Source organism: Lissotriton helveticus, chromosome 9, assembly GCF_964261635.1.
Source record: "Lissotriton helveticus chromosome 9, aLisHel1.1, whole genome shotgun sequence".
Lineage (NCBI taxonomy): Eukaryota > Metazoa > Chordata > Amphibia > Caudata > Salamandridae > Lissotriton > Lissotriton helveticus.
This window is the reverse complement of record NC_136070.1, coordinates 135,023,411-135,049,292: the sequence shown is the minus strand read 5'-3', so window position 1 is coordinate 135,049,292 and position 25,882 is coordinate 135,023,411. Positions and strand designations below refer to the sequence as shown.

The 25,882-nt window shown below is 44.2% G+C and overlaps 1 protein-coding gene across 3 annotated transcripts in view; it reads right to left on the bottom strand.

Moving 5' to 3' along the window:
* The window catches only part of VPS39 (VPS39 subunit of HOPS complex), a 334,794-nt gene that overhangs the window by 248,944 nt on the left and 59,968 nt on the right, over positions 1-25,882 (bottom strand). For all 3 annotated transcript variants that reach the window (XM_078659635.1, XM_078659637.1, XM_078659636.1), the window contains 2 exons: positions 15,984-16,078; positions 2,469-2,567 (listed from right to left, as the gene is read on the bottom strand). In XM_078659635.1, coding sequence (XP_078515761.1) covers positions 2,469-2,567; positions 15,984-16,078 — 194 coding nt within the window. The remainder of the gene's footprint in view (positions 1-2,468; positions 2,568-15,983; positions 16,079-25,882) is intronic.

The window sequence follows — 25,882 nt, the reverse complement described above, 5'->3', positions numbered from 1 at the left end:
GCCGTAAGTGTAAGATTAAGGGCGTGGGATTTAGCAAGATTGATCCGATAGCCTGAGGTGGCTTCGAAGGACCCCAGGAGTGTCCCCACTTCAGGAAGGGAGGTCGGTGGGGAGGACAGGGATAAGAGGAGATCATCAGCGAAGAGAGAGGCTTTATGCTCATAACCACCCATGGGAATAACCCGTTCATCCTGATGGTGACGTATAGCAATAGCCAGGGGCTCCACCACGAGTGCAAGTAGAAAGGGGGAGAGCGGGCACCCCTGTCTAGTGCCGCAGTGGATAGGAATAGGGGCCCTAAGATGTCCATTAAAACAAATGCGAGTGGTGGGCTTCGTATATGGAGCCATCAGTTTAGAGATTATCCCAGGTCAACTTTCTGGAGGACCACCCCAAGAAAGCCCCAGTCCAAGCAATCAAAAGCCTTTTCTGTGTCGGGGGACACCAGACACGCAGGGATATTTCTGAATCGCGCTTTCTCCACTACATGGGCTATCCAGCGGATATTGTCCGCACCCAGACGGTGACGAATAAACCCCACTTGATCGGGGTCAAAGAGACCCGAAAGATGAGTTTCCAAGCGATTCGCCAGGATTTTCATATATATCTTGGCGTCCGTGTTGAACAGTGCAAAAGGAAGCGGGCAGGATCAGATCCTTTCCTGGCTTAGGGATAAGCACTATTTCCGCCTCGTTCATTGTGGGGAGACCCGAGCGTTCAGTGAGGCTATTAAGGACATGAAGCATTTGGTTCCAAAGTTGCAGGTAAAAGACCCGATAGAAAGTAACTGGCAGGCCGTCAGGTCCCGGGGTTTTGCTTATCGGAAGCTGTTTCAGTGCCTTGGCTATTTCGTCATGAGTAATAGGATCATCAAAACAGTGTACTTTTGACCTGATTTCTGACTCTTAACAGCAGAGTCAGAGGGTCCTTTATCCTGCTTTCCTAATGTATTTCCTTTTTCTTTCCAAAATTGCCAGATGCCTCTCACGATAGTTTAGGCTTTGTGGAAAATTTCTTGCAAATACTGTAATCCACTGGCGTATGCTCAGGTTGAAGGCAATATACGCACTTCGTATGTGGACCCTTCACATACATCTTTTTTTCACATGATTTATATACCTTGAGTACGTTTAAGTGCTGCCTCAGCCATACCATCGTAAACTGCTTTCCTCTCTCCACGGAGCAGTCAGATAGGTTTCCTCACACCTGAATGTGCGGTTTAAAATCTGACAGTTTGAAGCATCAGTAAGGGAACAGTTGGCTGGTTTAGTACATTCTGATTGGCTGGAGTTTGGATGATTATAATAATGTGAATAGGTTAGATACGGTTGCATTAAGTGTCCATGTAAAGGAATGCTTATATGCATACTGCTGTTTATAATGTTACATGAGATTTCACAATCTGATGTCTAGGAAGGATTCACGCATGTGAACCAATGAAAGATCCCATACTGGAGAAGTTCAGAAATTTCTAGGCAGTATTAAGGCTGCAAAAATATGTTTAAAATTATTGCACAATGACTGTGTGACAGAGAGTGTTCTTTGTTTGAACAGTATTGAGCTGTAAATACTGACAAGAAGACTACAGATGCCAGAATGCCTAAGGAGGCTTACAGGTGTAGCTAGTAAAGAACAAGAGCTGGAGTTCTCAGGGAGTGTCCAGCCATAAAATGTTATGTCTTGGGCTTTTGAAAAGTGTTTCCCAAATATCTTAATTTCATGAACTTAAGCCTTTTCAGCTACAGGTGTAATCATGATACTTCACACTCATTTAGTATACCAGTAGTTAGTAGCTCCCAGGCCTAGTCGGTAACTGTTCTCCTTGGTCACCTTCGCTGACTACATTCTTGCAAGCCCCCTAAGTTGATAGGCTTAGCCCCTGTCCTCTTTCCGTATATTGTGTCTATACTGCTGACACGCCGGAGGCATTTATTTCATCCCATGTCACATGAGACTACTCAGGGTTCAGCATCTGTGGTCCATTCGCTCTTGGTCCCATTATTAGATTTCTCATTAATGTTACTACCAGAGGAAAGTGGGAAGTATGTCCCCAACATCTTGGCTATTACTCTTGCCATAGGTACTCATGCAGCCCTCAGTTAGGTTCATCGTCCAGCCTATTACTTACTTCACTCTGTGACCACAGCCAAAACTGAAGGATGGAGGGGACAAGATGGGGGTCTTCCTATGCCTGTTCCCAAAGGACTGATGAGCAAAATGTATTTCTTCTTTCTTTTGTTACATCCTGCCTTGGCAACCCTACTCTGCTACTTTTCAGATGGTTATTAGTATCCTATACATGGCAATGACCTTGATTGCACACAAACATTTAAAATGTGACTTACTACTTCTAGTGATGCAGATCTATATATTATACTACTTAAAACAAGTGTACTTAATAGTTAAAAGTCATAACACAATCTTGTTTGGTTTTCTCTGTAATTTGATGCATTATGAGGCCAACTCACTTGCAGTTCAAGAAAATCCCGGTCCTTCCAGAAGTAAAGTTGCAACTTCTTTCTTACTGCAACACACATCCGTAAAACTTCCTCCCCAGTGGGAGTATGCTGCAGAGAGGAAAAACAATAAAATGATGTTAAAGAAAACACACACAAACAAGCAAGCACTGGCAAAGCCAATAGGTCTGGTATAATGTATATGTATAGTATCTTTGCTGCAAAGGCTGTACATAGAGATGTGCTTGTGTTGCAGTAGTGGTGTGTGAGATAATGGCAGTGTGCGTAGACCATGAGTTAGAAGTAAGGTCTGTGCGACAAAGGGCAGACACATATAAGTAGAGAAGACATCAACTGACAAGAGTTATGATGTTGGGAAGATAGGCACAGAATGGCTTACACATCCAGTATTAGGGACTGGTGATATATGGAGCGGTGGAATGCACTAGAAGATATGGGAGGGCATGAACATATAGTTAGCTTCTCTTGATAAACCTACAAGTAATTGAAACCTTTAACAGCACAATGTTACAATTTTTTCACTTAAGAATTGCTTTGGCAATAATAATTTGCAATTGCTTAAAAAAATGACGAAAGTTGTGATGTTCTTAAAATGGTGACTTACAAAAGCAACTGAACTTGTTGGTATTGAATAAAACAACTGTTCGGCTAGAGACATAATAGTGTAATTTGGTTACTAGATAAGGACAATTTCTTCCATCTTACAAACAAGAAATACTCATTATGTTATGCCCCAATGCCCATTTTCTGAGAAGCAACAACGGTCTCCGATACTCTTTGGCTAAACATTGCACTATTGTTTTAAACATGCAAAAGAGAAAGGGTTTAATTCATCCCTTTATGGCTGAATATTTGTATTGCTATTAACTTCTTGCCCATCAGCTGACATGCAGTCAATACCTCTCAAATCAACTCCTCTATTAACAAGCTAAATCCAATGGGTGATCTCAAATTAAATGGATTGTACCTATAATTGGAACAAATTAACAAAAGCCTGATAGGGCCATAAGGACACTTCCACAATTAGCGAAAGGTTCAATGCATACATGCTTTCCTGTTTGCTGAAGACAACCCCAAGACACAGATATAAAGTGACAGTGAAGAAAACACTGCCAAAGCCAATAAGTCTGGTTTCTATTTGCTGCTTGTATTTCTTTCTTTCAATGTCTGTCATATTATATGTTTTGATGGGCAAACAGAACACACAACTAGAGCCCCCCATATGCATACAAAAATTACATATTTGTGCACACAATACCCAGATTTTTTATACATATATATATATATATATATATATATATATATCAACCAAACAAGTTTGCTCAAAAGGAGATGCCTCTCACGGAGTTTGTAACACCTTTAATGGCGGACTGACGAAGTGGCAGCAACCAAGACTCCCTCCATTAAAATCAAATGTCCGACGCGTTTCGAGCACGGCTGTGCTCTTGTTCACGAACTTCATAGGTGAGTAACATATTGTAACATTGTGCTCGAAACGCGTCGGACATTTGATTTTAATGGAGGGAGTCTTGGTTGCTGCCACTTCGTCAGTCCGCCATTAAAGGTGTTACAAACTTCTCCGTGAGAGGCGTCTGCTTTTGAGCAAACTTGTGTGGTTGATGTTTTGCGGCTTGCTCGGCCGCGCAGACGCCCCGGCGCTGGAGTGCGGATCCTGTGTTCGGCAACCGCCGAGCACAACAAGGAGCGGAGAAGGCCGTTTGGCTTGACTTATGATGAACAACGGAGTTGGCGGTGCATCTTTCCCCCCCTTACCCACTTGGGGAACACAGAGGTTATTGGAGGCATATCGGCACCCACCAGGGAACAACATACAATGGACCACAAAGACCAGCATGCTTTTGGGCATACGCCCACTAGGGCGGGACTTTTTCTATCAGTTTAAAAGTGCCACTGTTACTTGCCGATATGTTACTCACCTATGAAGTCCGTGAACAAGAGCACAGCGTGCTCGAAACGCGTCGGACATTTGATTTTAATGGAGGGAGTCTTGGTTGCTGCCACTTCGTCAGTCTGCCATTAAAGGTGTTACAAACTTCTCCGTGAGAGGCGTCTCCTTTTGAGCAAACTTGTGTGATATATATATATATATATATATATATATATATATATATATATATATATATATATATATATATATATATCCAAAACTAAGGTTGCCCCAAAAGGAAGAAGCCGCAAGGTGGATGTATGCTTCACCACATTTATTGCTGGCAGCTGCATACAGGAAACAGCAAGGTAGAATTCATCATGTCAATAGCCAGCCAGGTTTCGGGATTCTGCTCCCTTTGTCAATGGCATTCTGCTGACTCGAGGCAGTGTTCTTCGCGCACTTTGGTCTTCAAGATCCTCCCTGTGTGGGCGTGGCCGTAACGACGGCCTTCTGGGTCTTGTAGTGACTCGAAATATTGTTCTCCAGTGAGTCTGTCTCGCACTTCCAGCAGTGAGTAAAAGGCATTAAAAAACCCATGTGGGCTGATGAACAGTCCCTCTGCAAGCGCCTGATGTCTCTCTCTTTGCTGCCAGCGTGAAACCACCTCTCGTTTCACTAATGGCACCACCGTGGTGTCACAACGAGTCTGCACTTCCGCAGCAGGCTTCTCCCGCGGCTCAGGCTCAGCCGCTCATATCCAAAACTAAGGTTGCCCCAAAAGGAAGAAGCCGCAAGGTGGATGTATGCTTCACCACATTTATTGCTGGCAGCTGATTACAGGAAACAGCAAGGTAGCATTCATCATGTCAATAGCCAGCCAGACCGGTTTCGGAATTCTGCTCCCTTTGTCAATGGCATTCTGCTGACGCGAGGTAGTGTTCTTCACGCACTTTGGTCTTCAAGATCCTCCCTGTGTGGGCGTGGCCGTAACGACAGCCTTCTGGGTCTTGTAGTGACACGAAATATTGTTCTCCAGTGAGTCTGTCTATCGTCTCTATCGTCTCTCTTGTTACATCAGTAGCTGAAGAGATCACCTAAAGCCACCAATTGCGTAAGAGCATTTACCCAATGCTCACTCTTTGTATTTTTTCAAAACAAAAAGGTCTCCGCTGCACCAGGTCACTACAGAATAGGGCGGTCAACCTCAAATCTGGGGAACCGGGTTCGAGTCTCAGCAACGACGATCAACATCCTGTGATTCTGGGCAAATCACGTATTCTCCCTGTGCCTAACAAAAATTAATGTGTCCTTGTGTAAAGCAACTGGTGCTCCTGTAAAGTGCTGCGATACCTTGGGGTCAAGTTCGGGCTATATGAAACTCTGAGAAAAAAATAATTATGCAATAAGCACAACTCAAATGAGCCAAACAAATCTGACTCTTCTCCAGACATAGCAGAGCAAGCTCCAGGGAACTCCAAAAGACCAACGGAAGTCACTTCTTCTGTAACTTGATGTCAGCCAAGGCTTATCTGAAAGGCTAAACCCAAACTGCCCACAATGTATTCTGCCCACGTTTAAGGTCATCCTCACTTTAAGCTTTAAGTACATTGTGGGGTATCTTTGCGTTCAGCTTTGCCTCCCTGGTTGTTCGGGATTCCTGCATTATGAAAGTGACCTCATGATACAGGATGGCAGTATATAATGGAGCCTTTTAATCATGGACTGTGGAAGTATAAGAACCCAAGGGACATTGCTGAAGCCAATGCCTGCCATTCCTTTGGGAGCACCAGATCTCACCTTTACCTGGCCATAATTGCTATCCATTTTCCTAAGCATGTTTTTTCCTGTACAGTTCAGTCTTCCTTTAAGTGCAGGAGTTGCTCCCTAGAAGACCTTAAGTTACTTTACTTTGCATTTCTGCCACAATTCCTTATGTTACCTACCTTGTACCAGTCTAATTTCCCACGGTCTGGAAAAGCGACTTCATGCACTAATCATTGCTACTGAACTAAGTGTTACTGATGCCACCAAAACTGACCACTAACTTTTCCAGCATTGCCACGCCGTCCACAGGCAAAGTGGGCACACTTTTTTGTATTGCAGACAATGAGCTAGTGTGATCATATGCCTTCCAATCTCGGTTACTGGACCTGGTTAACTGGAAAATTTACAATTTATCAACAACTGCCCATTACCGTGCCATCCAAGCCTATATAATCTGGAACTTTCTGCAGTGCACCTTTTGGCCACAGATTCTTTTCAGGGAGCCAGTAGCAGACCAGAGGCATCTCAAAGACCAGCCAGTCTGCATGTTATAGCTATGTTATTCCCCCCCCCAGCGCCTTGAGACCCTCGCGGGTATGTAGTGCGCTTTACAAATGATTGATTGATTGGAGCCGTGTGCAAATTGCACAGGTCATAGGGGTTTGGCTTGAATATACCGCAATGTGTAACCTGGAGGAATTTATATGGCTAAAACACTGCAGAAGTAACACTGTGTGGCAATACCAGCCACATAGACTAAGGACACACGTCACTCCTCATTCACACTGGGTGCATACAAAAATACAAGGTACATAGGATTTCTGCTCAGGTTATGTTATTTGAGCTCAAGCAGCCTCAAAATTGCTTCAGTACCATATGGAACCAACACACACAGTATTGTTCATACAAATGTGGAAACAAACGTTGGATGAAATGTTAAAACTACCGTAAGACACATATCTCTTCCACACTTAAAAGAAGAAAAGAGCTTAGAAATCACTCCTGGAGAGACCATTCTAAAGTAAACACCAAGTTTCCTTGGTTAGCACATTAAAATTCAGCATTCTGTACTGCATCAAATCGGGTCAACAATAAAATAAAATACAATACAATTTCACAAAATACAAACCCTGAACCCTGAATTCATACACTTAAAATGGGCCCCTACATTTAATGCTTTTTGTCTCTCCCCACCTGCATAAAAACAGATGGGCACGGATCTTAATTTGCAAGTTCATCTATAGTTTTCTTTTCGGGCAGCCTTCCCCGCAGAGGACTTACTCTATTATTCTTTAGTGGAAGGATCGTGCCATGCCATTATCCAAAAACAGGAACTGTTTCTCCCCTCACAAGCCATGAAAAGGGTTAGCTTCAATACGATCACATCAAGACTCCATGTTCAAAGGTGGGAGCACCACTATCTGGATAGTAGCAGCTCAACATCCATTTTTCAATGTCTCTAGCATACTGTCCACCAACATGAAGGAACACTGCATTTTGTTTGCATGTTGTCATCTCCCTCCTGTTCGCTGGTGAGATCTAACTAGGCAGTTGGGCCACTCAGGCTCGGGCTATGGGCGTCAGGAGCAGAGGGGGCACAAGTCGCGGATCTGTCTGGATCCGGAGTCTTTGTTGTTGATCTTTACTGGACAGGTCCACTGTCCACAGGTGAGTGGAGTCTTTGTTGAAGGCAGCAGTCCTCCAAGGGGTTTTAGAGGTCGCGGGCTGCAAGACAGGTTGCAGGTTTGTCAAAAATGGAGACAGGCCGGAAGGGCTGCGGCCAAGGCAGTCATCGTCATCAGGCTTATTCTGCAGTGTTTTTCTTTCTTTGTATGTCATCGCAGGTCTAGTTTCCAGGTAAGGGGGAGCTACCTAAATACCAGCTTTAGGTCTGTTTTAGGGTAAGAGCAGTTAGGGCCAATGGGCACCTTACCTGGGGTGACTACACACCCTTTCATGCCACCCTCATGAGGGAGGGGTCATAGACCTATCCCTGATTGGAGGGGTCTCCCCATCTTCAAGATGGTGGGGACTGAAAGATGTGCTTCTCCTCGCCTCCACCACCTTAGAGATGGAGTTGGCAGAGGTGGGCTCACCTCCAATTCTTAGGAGTTTTCCCGCCCAAAGTGGTGGTGTAAACCAGGGACTACCATCTGCTGCTAGAAGCAGACGCTGGGGGTGGCATTGCAAAGGCGGCAGACCTTTGAAGCTGCCCTCTTCGAGCACTGGCCCATCCGGGGGAGGAGGTGCGACACCTCTGCCCAGGATCTGCATTGTTTCTGGTCCCAGAGAGCAGGAGATCTTCACCCAGGGGACCAGAAACAAGTCTGTTGGTGGGTGGCTGCCCACAGCAGGACAGTGATACCACCAGGGTTAGTAGTTTTTCAGGGGGCACCTCACATGGTACAATGAATCACACACTGGCATCAGTGTGGATATATTGTGAGAATGATTTGGGTAGCAAACACTACTGAGTTCAGTGAACCCATCATGGTGATGTGGAACTCGAGTGTCAAGTTCTCCGCCTATGTACTCTCATAGGCTTCCTTGGCACTTACAATATTAGGAAGTAGACCCTAATACTGTAGGGGCATATCCGCTCATACAGATATGCCCACTACTGGCATATAGTGCACCATGCGTTAGTGCTGGTAATGCCTGCTAGAGGGGCGACTTACCTATATCTTAGGCAGTGCTAGCTGGCATGGCTCACAGGCAGTGTGCCATGTCGACTTGGTCATGTTCCCCTGACAGGGGCATGGCAGCTGCAGTGGCAGTGGCCGTGGCAGGGTCCTAGTGATGGGTTGTAGGAGACCCTCTTCAGCCTCCAGGCCCTAGGTACCTAGGGTACCACTTACTAGGGACTGACGGGGGGGGCATAAATATCAATTGTGGACATGTTTTTAGGGAAAGAAAACTAGTACTGGGAACCTGGACAGCAGGGACCCAGTACTCTACCGTCAAAGATGCATTGAAAGCCAGGCAAAAAGTGGGGGTACGGCAACAGAACCCCACTTTCTGACAACTAGTTATTTATTTGCTTGTACAACATAATCAAGCAAGTGAAGGAAATGGAGCACTTTGCATTTTTGACATGTGTAAGAGCTAACAACTAAAACAAAGCATGCAGTGCATTAAAATGAAAAGGGTTACAACTCTGAACAAAAACAGAATATATAGAACAAGGAAAAAATGAAGATGCTCACATAAGAAATCTGCATTTCATAAGGTAGAGTATAAATCAAATGTAACCGCAAACTTGTAATTGGCATTCCTGAAAGAAGGACCAAGTATCTATAGAGAGGGTCTGGAGCACCCAAGATTCAGAATCCATGAACATGTGCTCACCACCCTCTACACTGTCTATTGTATCTCTTATCCAGTTTTGTGATTCAATTTTTCCATGATGAATCAGGTTGAAAGACTGATTACATAATCTCTGTGACAATAAAGTGTGAGGAAGTGCAATCACTGGACGATGCTTCGGGACAATTTCCACCCTTTCTCTCCCCGTCTCCCCTTATGTATTCACAGACCAGGCAAGGAGAAGACTGGCCCTTTAAAGAGTTCGACGGGGCATACCAGGTGACAGAGTCACATGGTCCGGAGAGCAGCTACTTCACGGAAGACGCGAGGAGGTTACGGCGTTCATTGGGACCACACCAAAACGCGAGCCAGGAGGAGACGCCGGTGAGGACTTTCCTTGTACCGCCGTGGGAGAGCACAAGGACGGAACGCGAGGACCTGAAGGGCTCGACGTCGACGGAAGCCGACGACGCAGGAGGAGCGAGGACCGGAACAGACGGGCAGCCAGACCCTACCAGGCAACGCGAGCACGCCAGCCACGGCCACAGGGGGTCGTGGCTGCACAAGGTACGGGGTCGCTTGCACATTCCTTGGGGTCGCGGAGCGGCGGAGGGAAAAGGACGGGGTTAAGGGGGCGGAACCCAGTAGTTTGTGGGCATAATGGCGCGCAGAGGGTCGTTTTGAGAGAAACCGCACGCTCACTGGTGAAGGTTCGGTGGCAACTGTTCCCCCACTTACCTGGCTTCCTGCGCCGTGTACCCTATCAGAACCCCCACCTTACGGCTGTTCTTGTTCTTGTTTTCTTTTCCCTTCCCGGTATCTGCACAAGCCTATCAGTCCTATAAACCAGTCCAGAAGGCCATTTGTTTGGAATCCCAAGACAGAAGAAGGAAAATCGAGAGGGACAAACTACATCACCCCGAATCCCTTTTTTGTTTTTGGACTTGTGCCACTACAACTCATTGAATCATTGGTTTGTTTTGTTTTCTTTGACTGTAAATAAACCTTAGCAAGCACAAACCACCCCAATAGTCCTGGTCTGCTTCTCCACCGCACTACATAAAGCCAATTGTAAATCAGGGATTTGGGTCCATGTGACCATTTCTCTCATTTAAACCAATTTTGAGGTCTCATTAGACAAAATTTTTGCAGGGCAGGATGCAAAGAGTACAGTTGGGAGATTTACTTTCCACCTCTGCTCCGATCACCTGCGGGGTTCCACAGGGATCTGCCCTGTCACCCCTACTTTTTAATATCTACCTGCAGCCATTAATCGCTCTCCTGAACAGGATGGATTGCCTGGTGTACAATTACGCCGATGATACTCAGATAATCGTTCGGCTGGACGATGGTTTGGGAGCGTCCACCAGGTTGCAGGACATACTAAAAGCTACGGTCAATTGGATGTCCGAGAACCATCTAAAAGCCAACCCGGACAAGACGGAAGTGTTGCCCATTTCCATCTCGGGCAACCCCTGGAGTGAGAAATTTTGGCCTGTGGAGCTGGGGGTGCCACCGAAACCGGCGTCCGCAGTTAAAAGTTTAGGCCTTTATGTGGATGACAAATTATCCATGAACAAGCAAGTCACCTCGGTAGTGGGCACCTGCATTGGCCTGCTACGACAACTAAGGAAGATCTCTGCCTTACTTTCATTCTCCACTCTGAGGCATGTGGTCTCAGCCACAATTTTGGCTAGGCTGGACTACGGGAACTCCTTATACATAGGCCTACCCCAGCGGCTGCTGGACAAACTACAGGGGGTTATGAACGATGCAGCCAGGTTGATCTATAAAAAACCCAGATCTGCCCGTTCTTCCCCCCTGATGCAGGAGTTACACTGGCTCCCGATTCGTCAGAGGGTTGTCTTTAAAGGAATGTGCATCGTACACAAGGCGCTGTATGGCAAAGCACCAAGTTATGCGAAATCCCGCCTATTCCCTTACATACCTGGAAGGACTTTGTGCTCGTCGGATGCTACCCTTTTGTCCCAATCCCGCTTCAAATTGACTACGGTGGGGGGTCGTGCTTTTTCTAACACACTCCCAGCCCTGTGGAACAAATTGGCTCCAGAACTTAGGAAGGAAAGTAATTTACTATCCTTCAGGAGAAAATTAAAAACTGTACTTTTTAAACAAGCATGGAGCAGTTCCTAGGCGCAGAAGTGGGACCAAGTGAATGCTATACCTCATTATGTAAATCTGGACAAACAGCGCTTAGAGACCCCTGTGGTTATAACGCGCTATATAAGTTAAATAAATAAATAAATAAATAAATAAAAGGGCACTTTTTTGCACAGGAAGTGGATGATCCATGTCATGATCCAAAAATTAGCAATGAAAATTGAAGCAGTGGGGTACAAACAATCAATGCTTACACAAGTTCAAACTGTATAATTCACCTCAGGTGACTTTAACAGGACAAATCGGAATACACCATTTTTGTACTGAACTGGTGTACGACCAGCTGTTCGCTACACATTTATTTTCTGAAACAAAGTAATAAGAAATCTGTACAGATTGTAACACACACTGAACTGTGGCATTCCTAAATACATCATAATTACCAGAATTGCCTAACAAGGTTTTCCAGACTGTGTGGCTCCAATTAATTCTGCATGTTTTGTAATGTGTGCCCTGAACTTAAGCAGCTGCCACTGCAGCTGTAGTATTTAGTTCAAGCTAGTAAGCGCAGCTGTCTGCGGATACATTGTTACAGTTTAAAAAAAAATACATAGTGTGGCCTTTGGCCCCACCCAGAACACTATTTCTCCGTCATTTATTCATTAAGTGTACCATTCTGCCCCCTGAGGAGTGCTTCCATTGCAATTCCGGGGGTAGTACATTGAATCATTACACATTTAATGCTCATTTTATACTAATCACAACTACAATTTAGTCGAGTTAAAAAGAGGACTATATGTTTTGCTTTCAGTCAAGAAAAGTGACAAAGACGTCTGCTTGAGCCAGTTATTGTGGCTCCCGCGGTTTATCACATTTCATTTTCTCTATCCACTCAACAAACTCTCACTTTATTTTGCATCAAAGCACATTATTAATACTTGAATGTGTTGTGCCTCTCAAGACCAGGGACATACAAAGCTTGTCTGGGACTGTGGATGCAGAAGCACTGGCGAGGCAGGCTACAGTTCTTGATGCACAATCAAGCAAAGATTGACTGACGCCCAAATACGTGCAGCACAGCGAAGCACATAAGGTCTCCCACACGGTGCTGCAGGAGAGTTCTCCATGAACAACCCTAACCTCTGCCGATCTGAAGGGCCTGGAGACATGAATTCGCACAGAGCCCTGCGGTAAGCACAGTAGTAGCCGTGGGCGCCAATCGGGCTGCAGCAAACTTTTGGCTGCCTTCCTCAGTCTCTTTTCAGGTCATAAACTCCTGTAGTAATCAAGAGGTGGGCATTAAACACATTTAGTCGCAAACATTTGTCAATGTAATGCAGTCTGCTGGATCGGAAATACCAGAGTCAAGCAACTACAATGGATTGAAAGGGAAATCCAAGTTAACCAAGTTACTAACTCTGCAGTCACTGCTGGCCACTCAAACTAACTCTTAAAGGAATATTCATTTAGAACACTGAAACGTGAACACTGTTGTCAGGACCCTGGCTTCCTTGTCGGTGTGAGCTCTGCTTATACATCAGAGCTAAATGAGACCGAGTTCTGTTTAGATTAAATTTCCTTTGATTGATTCAAACACCGCCCCTTCCTTCTGATAAATATGTATTAATGCTTGTCTTGCTATGAAATAATGTACTCTCAGTCATGTGATAGAAAAGTATCCATAACTGAAGAGCTCTCTAGTATGCATTAAGGAAAAAAAAGCTGAAGCAGAGAGAGAATAGTGAACTGCCAAGAGTCCTGTGAATATATCAGCGCCAAACATAGCCTTTGATGGCCGCCAGTGCAAATTGTGCATGGGTACATTACCATTCATCTTTCTAAAACTCATCTGCCAGGTCTGATAGAGGAATTCGTGCAATACTCATTCCGTTTATGTGCCTGCTGCAAAGGTCTGTGTGCTCCATAAAGGACAAGGTTCAAATGTTAGTGGTCAGACTCATCTTCTAATCCTTCTAAGGATGACAGCATTCCTGAACGAATAAAGCCCGAGCATAGGCCTAGGCACACAGAAATTAGATGTAACAGATTGGTAGTGTAGACATACATGGTACATTATGCAAGCTAACAAATACGGAGATGATCTCTTGATGAGTTTTGAATTTGTTCAGTCTTTAATTTTCAAGAAAAACCAGCTGACATGTGTTTCGTCGCATGTGGAACAATCTTTCCGGGACTTCCTCAGGGCTGTATGCGAAGAGAATAAATCAATGGGCTATCGCTCAGCCGGTGATAATTCCAACCCGGCCGGGCCCAAGACCAACTGGTTAGCTTCAATATTTAAACAAAGAAATCGGAGGACCCGTATCGAAATGTGTAAATAACGCTTGTATGCGCTCAGATTTCTGAAAGGAATCCAATGGTATCAATGGGTTGAACCGGAAATGGCATAAGTATGGCCGAAGCCGTATATGGCAGTTGGTCTCGGTGGGCGCTGTGGGAGAGAATAAAGAAGAGGAACGGATAACTCCTCTTGCGTCGGTGATCTTAGAGTATGCTGCCTCAGTATCTTGCCCACAACCAGGAACACAGTGGCCCGTGGGCAAAGTTCAATGTTCCTCGCAATCATATACTGTATAAAAATGAACCAAAAATCAGAGATCTTAATTATTATGCAGTTGGGGATTCTGTAACTCCCATTAGGACTTGTATTTAGTTCCTATACAATGTGTCTTGTAATCTTATACCTAAATTTCTGTGTGTGCATAAAAGTATGCACAGGTTTTTGATGGTGTACGTTTGTGTGCATTTGTAGATCTGGCATTAGACAAAACATTTTGGGTTCACTAAAACTATATGTATAATACTCATTAGGGGGTTTCACCCAGCCCTATTGATCCCATAGTCTGCTAATGCATCATTCACATTTTCTTCCAACCACTAAAGGATAACGGGTCAGTTCTCTTCAGTCATTGGCTAACATCAATGTGTGTGGATTTGCTCCTTGTAAAAGGGTCAAATGCTCTCACTCATAAAGAAGTTACCATCGATGCTAGGGTCTACTATTCCAATGTGTACTTTTAGCGACCCAAAATCAATTTTTGCTTCTTTACACTGACAAGGGCTCTGTAGCACCCCTAAAAAAAGAGCCCTGAAAAACAATTGACAAAACAAAAATATGCATCGATAAATCCAAAAGGCTAGCAGCCAATTCCAGACCTACTGGCTTTGTCCATGCTTAGCAGGATGTGTGCGTGTGTCATGTTTTGATCTTTCTATTTATGAATCCAAATGCGTAGAAGCCTAGGTGTCTTTGCACTAGTCTATTCTTATATTTGTCTTTTGGGGAGTGCGAGTATTTGTGCGCAGGTGCGTGCATGGATATGTCTGTTTTTTATACAACTACAGTTTTATATTTCACTGTTCATATTTAGTTTTAATACAAACTTGGTTTTTAGCTTCTCACCTCATTAAAGATTGAATGGGTTTACGGAATGCTTCAGGCTAACCATATATATGTTTTCAAACACTAAATCAGGCACTGACTCAGCAAGTTCAATAGATCTGACTTTAATGTGCGAACACATACACATAGCATTAGTGCAAGCCGGAGTTTCCACGTGGTTGCCATTAAAGCCAGGCGTATCGGCGTTGTCAACACTGGTTTCAAATTAATAGAACTATCATTTCACTATTTATGCATTCCATTTCTCTACATAGCTCATTTTGTGCACCATCTTGGATGGTACTTATTGTCTCCCAAGGTCCTGAAAAAGCCTCAGATAGAGTACACACGATTGGGCGGAAGAGGTTAAATGGATTGGTAAGTTTCTATTGTACGTGTCCAATGTAGTACAACAGCGGTGGCTCCAGGTATTATATATACTGTTGAAACAAAGTGATCCACACGACTTATTAATTATGCACAGGTTTCATTGAGAGACCTTAATTAATCTTTGAACTCGTCAATTCTCCCTTAAGGTGAAGGCAGCAATAGCTGCTTAGTGCTATGGGTTGGACAGCAATGCAGCCCCAGGCCCGTTAGTCTGCTCTGAAGCAGCTGTATTGGAGAGCTCAATCTATGAAGCATAGGGTCCTGCATAGCACCACGCTGCTACCGCAGGTTTTGCTTCAGAACAATCAGAAACCAAGAATAGTTTAGAAAAAGAGCAGTTCACAATCTCCTTCAAATGGATAATACAAAACCAATATACGGTCTTAAAACAACCAATTAAAACTGCATTCACAAATCACAACATGCCTTCAAATACTATATTTGGGGGAAACGTATGATGGCCACACTGGATTTACCATAAACTGCTTCACATTATAAAATCCCAAACAACTTACAGAATGTACATTGAACGCTTTGCTACATATAGGAGTACATCAATAGTTACAAGGGTCTTCAAACCTACTTAAGCGGAGATGCAGCTAAAAAACATTGCAATCTTTCTCATACTTGCCTGTAGGTCACATGCCAGCAGAGATGCTCCCTTTGCTTTGGAGACTGTGGTGATTTGTTGAAATGTCAGCAGGTCATGGACATACACATTACTGTCTGAGGTAAAGAAACAAACAAAACACTTAGGACTGGAAAAGTGTAGTTGAGGGTTTCATCAGAAGGTTTTACTCAACTGCAACAAAGCTACACACAATTACTGCTGAAGTGATGTTCTGCATCTACAGTACCAAGACTGCAGAGGTGTAACTGCTGATTTGCCCAGAATCACAGGATGTTGAGCATCGTTGCCAGGACACAAACCTGGTTCCTCAGATTAGAGATCGACCACCCTAGCCGTTAGGCTACATACTCTACCGATCATTATGTTTTTAATATATTTTTGTATGAATATATAAAACCTATACAGTCTTTATTATCGCTGCACTGGAACAGGTTTTATGTTTAGAGATTAAATGATCCATATAAACAGCATGAAGTACTCAGATCATCCTCTCATCTTAAGCATCAATCCTAGAAACATTAGGAGAGGTTTTATGTTAAGGACTGGCACTTTCACATCAAACTCAGATAAGTTCGCCACTGGGAGTAATCATCATCTGGAAGAGCGAGAAAGAAGGAGAAAAAGAGAGCGAGAGAGAGCGAGAAAGAGCAAGAAAAAAAAGAGAGAAGGCTTGAACTACTATCAATTAGCTGATTTCAGTGTTCTGCCAAGTAAAGCTGAATGGGTGAACGTGAAACCATTCAAGGGGAAATTACACAAGGCTTAGAACCTGTGGAACCATGAGGATGTTATGTAAGGTGTGCTGCAGGAACAAACGTAAGCCTCTTTTACATACATTAAAGGCCCCTGTAAGTCTGGAGTCTTCAATGGCTCTTATGAACTAAATTATGTTTGTTTGAGAAAGAATTTTGCATAATTAAAAGGTTAACATCAGACGAAACAGGATACTAAGCCAGAATGAATGTGCTAAGTTTCAAACTGGACCTTTACCAGCTAGAAACGGCCTGGACAAGGAAGTTAATTTTTTGGATTCTTAGGTAAGCCACCTCCATTAAAACAAGTTTGATAAAGACTCATTAAACTGCATTCTGTGTATGTTTCATGCTGAAATGACTATAATGAACTGGAGATTTTGTCCATGGACACAATTTACCAAGAAGTAAACGTATGTATCCTGTAGGTCCACTGAGTCATAGTGTTGTCCAACAAATAAAATCAGTAGCAAAAGTTATCCATACTCTTGTCAGGAGTCAATTCAATTCAATTCAAATTGACTTTATTTCGGATATATTGCAATCCATAAAAGTACACACAATAGACAATTCATAATAAAACATCACAGTGATCACAAAGTCAATCTTAAATTGCATAGAACTCAAATGTATCATAAAAAAGAGTGCATTGACAGAGTCAGAATAAAAAATGCAAGTAAGGTCCATATACAGAATATACGAAATAAAGTGCGATAGTGCCATAAACTGCAGTTAATGCACATTTACTCATCCAAACAATTTCTTAGTCTCATGGTCATTTTTAAAAATTCTAACACCTGGAGGACACTGTCAGGATGCAGCAACTGTAAGTACATAAGGGCGGGTCTAATTTGGTTAAAATTTAATTTCTTTAAAAGAGTAACCAGATACCGCTTTCGGGGATATTCATAAAATGGACATAAAAATATAAAATGCAGCATATCCTGTGGAGACTTCCCGTCGCAGCCACAGGGAGCTGCTGGTTTCTTAAAAATGTCCGACTTGGGTCTAATTAAAAGCTGATGAAAGATGTTAAACCTGAAACGGGTCAGCAAAAAATTTTCATGGGTGGAGAAGGAGCATGTTAGATACAATTCCATTGAATTACAAGTTCTCAACATGATATACATTCTAACATTAGGTTTCTAGAGCTCTACTTCATCTCTTACAGCATTACGGTTCAGGAAAAAAGCTCTCTTAATTGCAGCAACATCACCCTTAACTATATCCCCCGGGTTATCAAACAGGTTCAGGCGACCAAGCTTCAAAAATTGGGACTTCAAATATTTAAGCCAGGGTACACGCATTGCGTGGTCAAGCGATAAGAGATCCTCCACTATCAAGTGGGTCAGAGGGATTGCATCACTTAACAACCATAGTTTTACCCAGCACAACAACGGTTTCAGTCCAACAATGTCCGATAAATGCAAACAGCCAAGTTCTTCATGAGCAGCTAAATTCGGTGTGCTCCCAGGGACACACAACAGACGCTTTAAAAATTTATTTTCAACTATTTGAAGTTGGTCATCGTTTGTGTAGCCCCATATCTCGCTTCCGTATACTGCAGTGGCTATGGATTTAGCGTTATATAGTTTCATCATAGCCACATTTGGCTTTTACCCCAATTTAGAGGCAAAATTGAAGATAGAAGCATTTACCCTGGACATTTCCCCCTTCTTCTTGGCCAAATGTGGGGCCCAACACATCTTCGTATCAAATAAAACACCCAGGTAGGAAAACGACTGGGTGATGGGTATCGGAACATCATTCAGTTTAAAGTTGAACTTCTTCTTAGGTTGACGGCCAACATGCATTATAAAAGATTTTGAATTGTTGACCGTGAGGTCCCTATCAGACATAAATTTATTAAAACCATTCAAAAGTGCCTGAAGACCTAATTCTGTTCGTGAAATTAAGACCGCATCATCGGCATATAAAAGCAGAGGAATACCCCTCGCACCCGCCCTAGGACAATCAGATTGTATCTCCTGTAATTCAGCCTCCAGGTCATTTATATAAAAATTAAAAAGGTAAGGGGCCATAATGCACCCCTGACGTACACCTTTATTAATTGGAAAACAACCCGTGGTTTCCCCAGTCGAAGAATACCTCACGTTGGCTCTTGTTTCATTGTGCAGATCCGCAAGGAACTCCACAATACCCCCATCTATTCCCTTGTCCTTCATGGTCCTCCACAGCCTCCCCCTGTTGACGCAGTCAAAGGCTGAGGAGAGATCCATGAAGGCAAGATGAATTGCTCCCTTCTGAACTACAGTATATTTATTCAGAATAAGGAACAGGTTGAGACACTGCGTTATGGTTGAGCACCCCTCACAAAAGCCATATTGAGAGATTGTCAAAATATGGTTCTCATTCGACCAACTTATTAGGCGTTGAAGTATAACTCTCCCCATGATCTTAACCATTGAATCAATTAGGGATATGGGTCGATAGCAAAGTGCACTTCCCCTATCTCCCTTCTTGAATACAGGGACTATAGTTGATAGTCCCCAAGATTCTGGACAACCCACAGTGGCCGCAGCATTAAATACGGCGACCAGAATGGGAGCCCAAAAAGCTGGATCAGACTTGTAAAGATCGGGGGGTATTCCGTCAGGCCCTGGCGCTTTATTAGCAGTGAGGCCCATTATGGCTGCCAAAACCTCACTTTCGTAAAAAATAATAGGGCTAACCCTGTCACAGGGGGCATCAGTCATAGATCCAGAATTTTCAGAATAATATAAACTTTTAAAGTGGCCTTCCCATTCCTCTTTGGTTATACAGCAAGCAATTCCGTCACCAGGGTCCTCGGTCAAGAAAGGTTTCTTAACCAAAGCCCAGAATTTGGTGCTGCTATTCAAGGTAGAGGGGTCAAGCAATTCCTCCCACGCCTCTTTCTTCAGTAGCTCCTTACGGGAGATAGTAATAGCCTTATATTCCTTTCTACAAAGTTTTACAACCTCCCGATCCCTCGGGGAAGCTGACAAAGCAAGCCTCAGCTTGCGAGCAGCTACAGTGCAATCATGGCTAAACCATCTCGGTCCTACTTTTGCGTGGGTTTTATTAGGAACAGATAGGAACGCTGACACCTTCTCCGCTATATTTTGATAAGCCTCTAGAACCGATTTAGGTTCACCTCCCCCGTTAATACAAACGTCAATGTCCTCTGCACACCCTTCAGAGATGTTTTTATAGAGTGCATCCGCGGAGTCAATTGACCATTTTAACCGCCTCCTCCCATCTGTTGTGCCCAGACTTCCTTGGACAGTATTTTTAGGACAATTTTTCCCCCATGGACAGTTCAGACAGATTGTGACAGGATTATGGTCACTAAATTCACTAGGGAGGATACAAAAAGAATCTAAAAAAGTTTGCATAGTCCTCGAGACAAGTATATGGTCAATGAAGGTACCCCTGCCATGTCCCTTAAAAGTAGGGATATCAAAACAGTATGAAGGGTCCTTTAAAGACATAGCCAAAGAGAGGTCAAGGTCATTCATTAAGTCATTACACATTTCCCCCTCTAAGGTGTGCTCCAGATGCAGACAATCTGCACGCGCACAGATCATTTCTGATAAACACTTGTGCAATGGATCGACACATGGATGCAGATTAAAATCCCCCAAAATCATGAGGTTATGGCCCACTTTTTCCATAAAATTAGAGACAAAGGAATTAAGAACATGGATATGTTTCGGACCTGCACTATCAAGAGCAGCATTGTAAAAATTCACCAGTCCCACAAGAACATTACCACCAGATAGAATTAGTCCCATGACCCCTGTGTGCTGAGCTTCCAATCTCCGTACTTCACACGGTATCAGTATGGAAACAAAGACTACAAGACCCCCCTTGGGCCTTCCCCGCACTGAAGGCAAGGCCGGCACAAAGAAGGCCCTATACCCTTCTAAAAACAGATTACAGCCCAGCTCCCAGGTCTCTTGGAGACAAATGATAGAAAACTGCTTGATGTAAGTGACGCAGTTTACATCAGACATTTTGGCCGCAAGACCAGCAATATTCCAGGAGACAACAAGGATTCCTGAAGTTCTACCCACCGGATTCAAAGAATTTGTAGTTTCACCTGAAGCCCTAGTAATCTGAGCCGCAGGTGCCCCCAGTCAGTCACACTGCTCAAGACCGGATAACACTTCGAATCTATTCTGTGTATTTACATTCGACCCATATCGATAATGGCCGTTACTTGGACTCCTGTTATGAGTTCTAATGGGCCCACCTGACCCACAAGGATTAGTAACATTATAGAAAAACTGAGACTCCTGCGCAGGAGTATAAGGTTCAAGCCCCCGCCTGGTTAAATTCTGTTGTGGTGTAGGTTTACACAGATGCGCATAAAAACAACCCAAGGGACGTACACAAATACTATTCGTGTTATATACCAATGCAGAAGCTCTCAAAAGGATAGTTGCCACGTGCTGGGGGTGTTTAAAATTTACGACTATACAGTCCCCTATCCTAGTCTTTTTAGATGGCCCTACCCAATTTACACGTCTTACTGTCATAATTTGTTCCGAGTATGACACAGGGAACTCACAATTTTTGTTAAGCCAAGACACAGTCTTATTTTTCAAAGAGGATTGGGATTCATCAAAAGGAGATGCTGGATGTGTCCCGCAGGGGGGCACATTAGTTAATACAGCCACAAACGGAGCACAATCTGGTGGTAAATTAAGATAGCGATTGTACCTCGGGGGTCTGGGCGCTCTACTGTTTATTTGCTTTGTAGATGGTATCAAAGGAGCCGCTGCCACAGGGATGTCTGGACAAATAGGGGTTTCAGAACCAGTGGCCACTGCAACAGCAGCATTCCCCCTTGCCTTATTACATATATCGTTGATATCGGCAAGTTCTCTACCTTTCCTCCCAGAGTGTACACTTCCACTAGATGTAACACTATTCTTTGCTGATAACAGACCACCCAGCCTTGTCACTTCCTTTGCTAGGTTATCTATCTTACTCGTTAATGGTTTAATAAGCTCCTCCATTTTAGTTGTCAAAGAAGCTTCTAGATTTTTTATAAGCGAAGCTAGAAAATCAGGGGTTATGCTTACACCATTATCATTACCATCATTATTAGTGCCCGTAAAAACAAAAGGGGTTGGTATTACAGGGCTAAGAATAGCCTTACCATCCTTTTTTTTTTTTTTACTTATCTTGCTTCCCATTTACCTTTTGAGACAGTGTTCTACAAGTTCTTATGGCCCTGGTTTCTGGTTGGGGCTCATGTAACACAATAGTATCAGGACTAGTATCAGGACATGACAGCACCTGAGGGTCAGAATGAGCCTCCACATTAACTAAGATGGGCACTGGAGGGTCAATAGAAATGACATCAGACGAGTTAATTGCACATCCTTGTAACAAACTGATAGGGGAGTTTTCCAATGACGTTTCCCCTACCACAGTGCTTTTCCCCAATGCTGCACGTCTGTTGTTATTTATCTGGCTTACTTTCCTAACCAGGAAATTATCAAGAGTAGCAGGGCCCACCGGCACCTTGTCATTTTTGGGTTTTGACATTGTAAATATAAATGGAACTAATACTTGCAGACAGGTACCCTTCAATCTAAGCACTCTATACTAAAACAACCTATAAAACACAAAATTAAAAGTTAATCAGATATCTTACACGCTCCAGGCGCGAGATTGGTCCGAAAGGGAAATATAAGGGTCCAGGCCCAGTCCAGTCTCCTTCAGTCCCCTGAGGGCCACAGAGGGCCCGCCCTTTGCCCGGGCTTAGCCCCGGGCTTAGCCCCGGGCGCTCCCGCGCGCGACTCGCGGGGTGAGAGGGGGTGTCAGCCTTTTACTGGCACCTCCGGGCGCTCTCGGCGCGTCACGAGCGCGCTGCCTGCCTCAGGGGCCGCTGGGAAGTGTAGTCCCTGGTCGCGGTTAGCGTCCGCCAGCTACCGCCGTTCCCCTCACGGCTCCGCCCGATGGCGAACTCTCAAGTGAGTCTCTGGTGTTCCTCCGCTGGCTCCCGGGGGGTCAGCCTTTTACTGGCGCCTCCGGGCGCTCTCGGCGCGTCACGAGCGCGCTGCCTGCCTCAGGGGCCGCTGGGAAGTGTAGTCCCTGGTCGCGGTTAGCGTCCGCCAGCTACCGCCGTTCCCCTCACGGCTCCGCCCGATGGCGAACTCTCAAGTGAGTCTCTGGTGTTCCCCCGCTGGCTCCCGGGGGGTCAGCCTTTTACTGGCGCCTCCGGGCGCTCTCGGCGCGTCACGAGCTCGCTGCCTGCCTCAGGGGCCGCTGGGAAGTGTAGTCCCTGGTCGCGGTTAGCGTCTGCCAGCTACCGCCGTTCCCCTCACGGCTCCGCCCGATGGCGAACTCTCAAGTGAGTCTCTGGTGTTCCCCTGCTGGCTCCCGGGGGGTCAGCCTTTTACTGGCGCCTCCGGGCGCTCTCGGCGCGTCACGAGCGCGCTGCCTGCCTCAGGGGCCGCTGGGAAGTGTAGTCCCTGGTCGCGGTTAGCGTCCGCCAGCTACCGCCGTTCCCCTCACGGCTCCGCCCGATGGCGAACTCTCAAGTGAGTCTCTGGTGTTCCCCTGGAGGGGGCTTTGCTAGCCAATTTCTATTTAATGTCCATATTGGCCGAACAGGGTTTTAATAGTGTATGACTTTAAGTGGCAAGATGTATGGATCAGAACACCACAAGGTTCACATTTTCAAAACAACTGAAGTTCTCATCCTAATGAGCATCTCCTCTTTATAGTCCGTTTCATAATGGCCCTACTCCATGTGTCGCACTGCATAACTTCTAAAGACAGTAAGGAAATTGGATTTAGTTTTACAAGCACACGCTCATGTAAGCTCCAACTCGGTATTCCAACCTCTTTTTGCTACAAAAAAGTAACTTAGGCAGTTGCGTCTTCCTTCATCACAAATGTTATCCTTTTTTATTTCTGAAGGAAGAGAAACTAATTAAGATAGTAGAGCTCACAAGTGGGTAAAAGCAACCGTTTTTTCCCATTATGAGATAAAAAGTAGGAGGAGAGGTGTTGACCTTTCAAAGGCAAAGATTTTAACTGTGCTTCAAAGAAAAGACATCTGGACTTCAATCAGTAGTTTTAGTTATGCGCAATCAGATGAGCTAGTCTTTACAGCAGAGGCTGGGTCGGTTGCAAGTATAGCTACCTCAATCAAAGCTGTTCTACAATTAAAGGGGGGAAGTTCCACTGGTCTGGTTGACGGGACTGATGAGTAGAGAGAACACATAACGAACCACTGACAAGGCCAAGTGGCGGGCTGTTAGAGGGGACTAGGATGGAGTCAAAGTGTCATGTGCCTCCTCAGTAAAATATCGAATTATTTTTCACTTATTGCAAGGCAGGAGTGAGAGGGAAAAAGCAGTCTACAAGAGAATGTACCTTATCCATATGCTAATAGTGTTTGTGCTTTTGTGCGGTCCTCTGGAGTCTACCATAACTCTCTAATTAAACCACTCTGTCAGCAGATGGGGTGGAAGGCAGAGAACATGACTCATAACATGGCTGCGGTGGGAGAAATTCTGTACTTTTTAATGCAATCATAGAGTATGCCCACTTTGTATTGTCTTAAACACTTTCCAGAAGCTACCGTGATTTGCTATTTGGCTAACAGTCACTGGGAGACTGTAAGAACGCGTTAAGGCAATGAGAGGAAAAACCCTCCTAACACCCATCCACTCCCCCCAAAGAATAGCTTGCCTAAAAAGAGGATCTAACAGGAAAGAAAGTGATTTTGTACTAAGGGGCACAGTGGGAAAAGGTACATCAACAAATAAGAACAAATCAACAAATAATTGCTCCGATACACATGGTGAAATAATTTTAGAAAGCACTGAATGCCAGGCAGATTAGCTTGAAAAGAATTTACTGTGACACAGGAAACTAGTGAAGGGTACAGTAGATCTCTGAGACCCAGACAAAATTTCGAAGATGGTAAAGCACCCGAACTGTCACATTTGGCACCAGCGGTTACCTCATGGTATTTCCTTTGGGTAGTCCCAAAAATCAAGCATTTACATCTGGACAAGATGACAACATCCACCACTAAAGTGTATGGATACTGAGGAATAAAAAGAAGAATCTTACACAGCACATCATCTAATGGTAACATATAGAGACCACAGAGCTTAAGTGGTCACATAGAGAGCAGCTTATCAAAATGTAAAGCAAGGCTTTTGCTCGTGGACACTTGGAAGAGTGAGACCCCATCTCACTGTGCCTCATCCATTATGGGAACCTCCATCTCTTGCCACGGACCTTCAGCTTGTTGCTGTGCATTCAAACAGGAGTGAATCATATGCTGAAGCTTCAACAGGGATTGATCAAATAGAAGTTGGCTTAACGGCTAGGGCGTTCGACCTCGAATATGGGTTCGAGTCTCGGCAAGGACACTGAACATCCTGTGACTCTGGGCAAATCACTTGATCTCCCCATGCCTAATAAAAATGAATGTGTCCTCATGTAATGCAACTGGTGCTAAGTAAAGCACTCTGATACCCGATTCGGGTCAAGTTTGCACTATATAAAACTCTGTAAAATAATAAATAAATAAAAGCATAGGACAAGCTGGATATCACAAGCATTTACAACTACACTCGTTCCAAAATCAAATGACCTAACATTAGCCCTGGTGAACACCTAATGATGCTTAAAGTAAAAAAAATTAAAACAAAGTCGAAGAATACTGTGACACACAACAAGAGACTGGTATTCCTACCAGTGATTTTAACCTCCTGTGCAAGTTATTTAACCCTTACATTTGGAGTGTAAATTTTAAGTAGGAGAAGGGAGGTCCAAAGGTGGGTGTTGCCTCGGTAGCACAATAGACATGGAGAAGCAAGGGACGAGGCCAGGTTTACAAGACCTAAACTTCCTGTTCACCTCCTCAAAATAACATTGGAGGTTCATGTGCTAAAGGCATCACCTTGAACATCATACATGACACACATTATTTTAAAAGGACCACAACACAGAGGTCGCACACAAGGAGCACCCATGCATCAACTTTTCTTTCTTTAGACAGTCCAGACTAGATTGCGTTATAAGCTTCTGAAACCAGATTGTCCCAAAATCTACATTATTTTAATATGCAGCCTTGCATCATTGGCTGCCCGACCTGGAGAGAAACAGGAAGAGATTTCAGAAGTA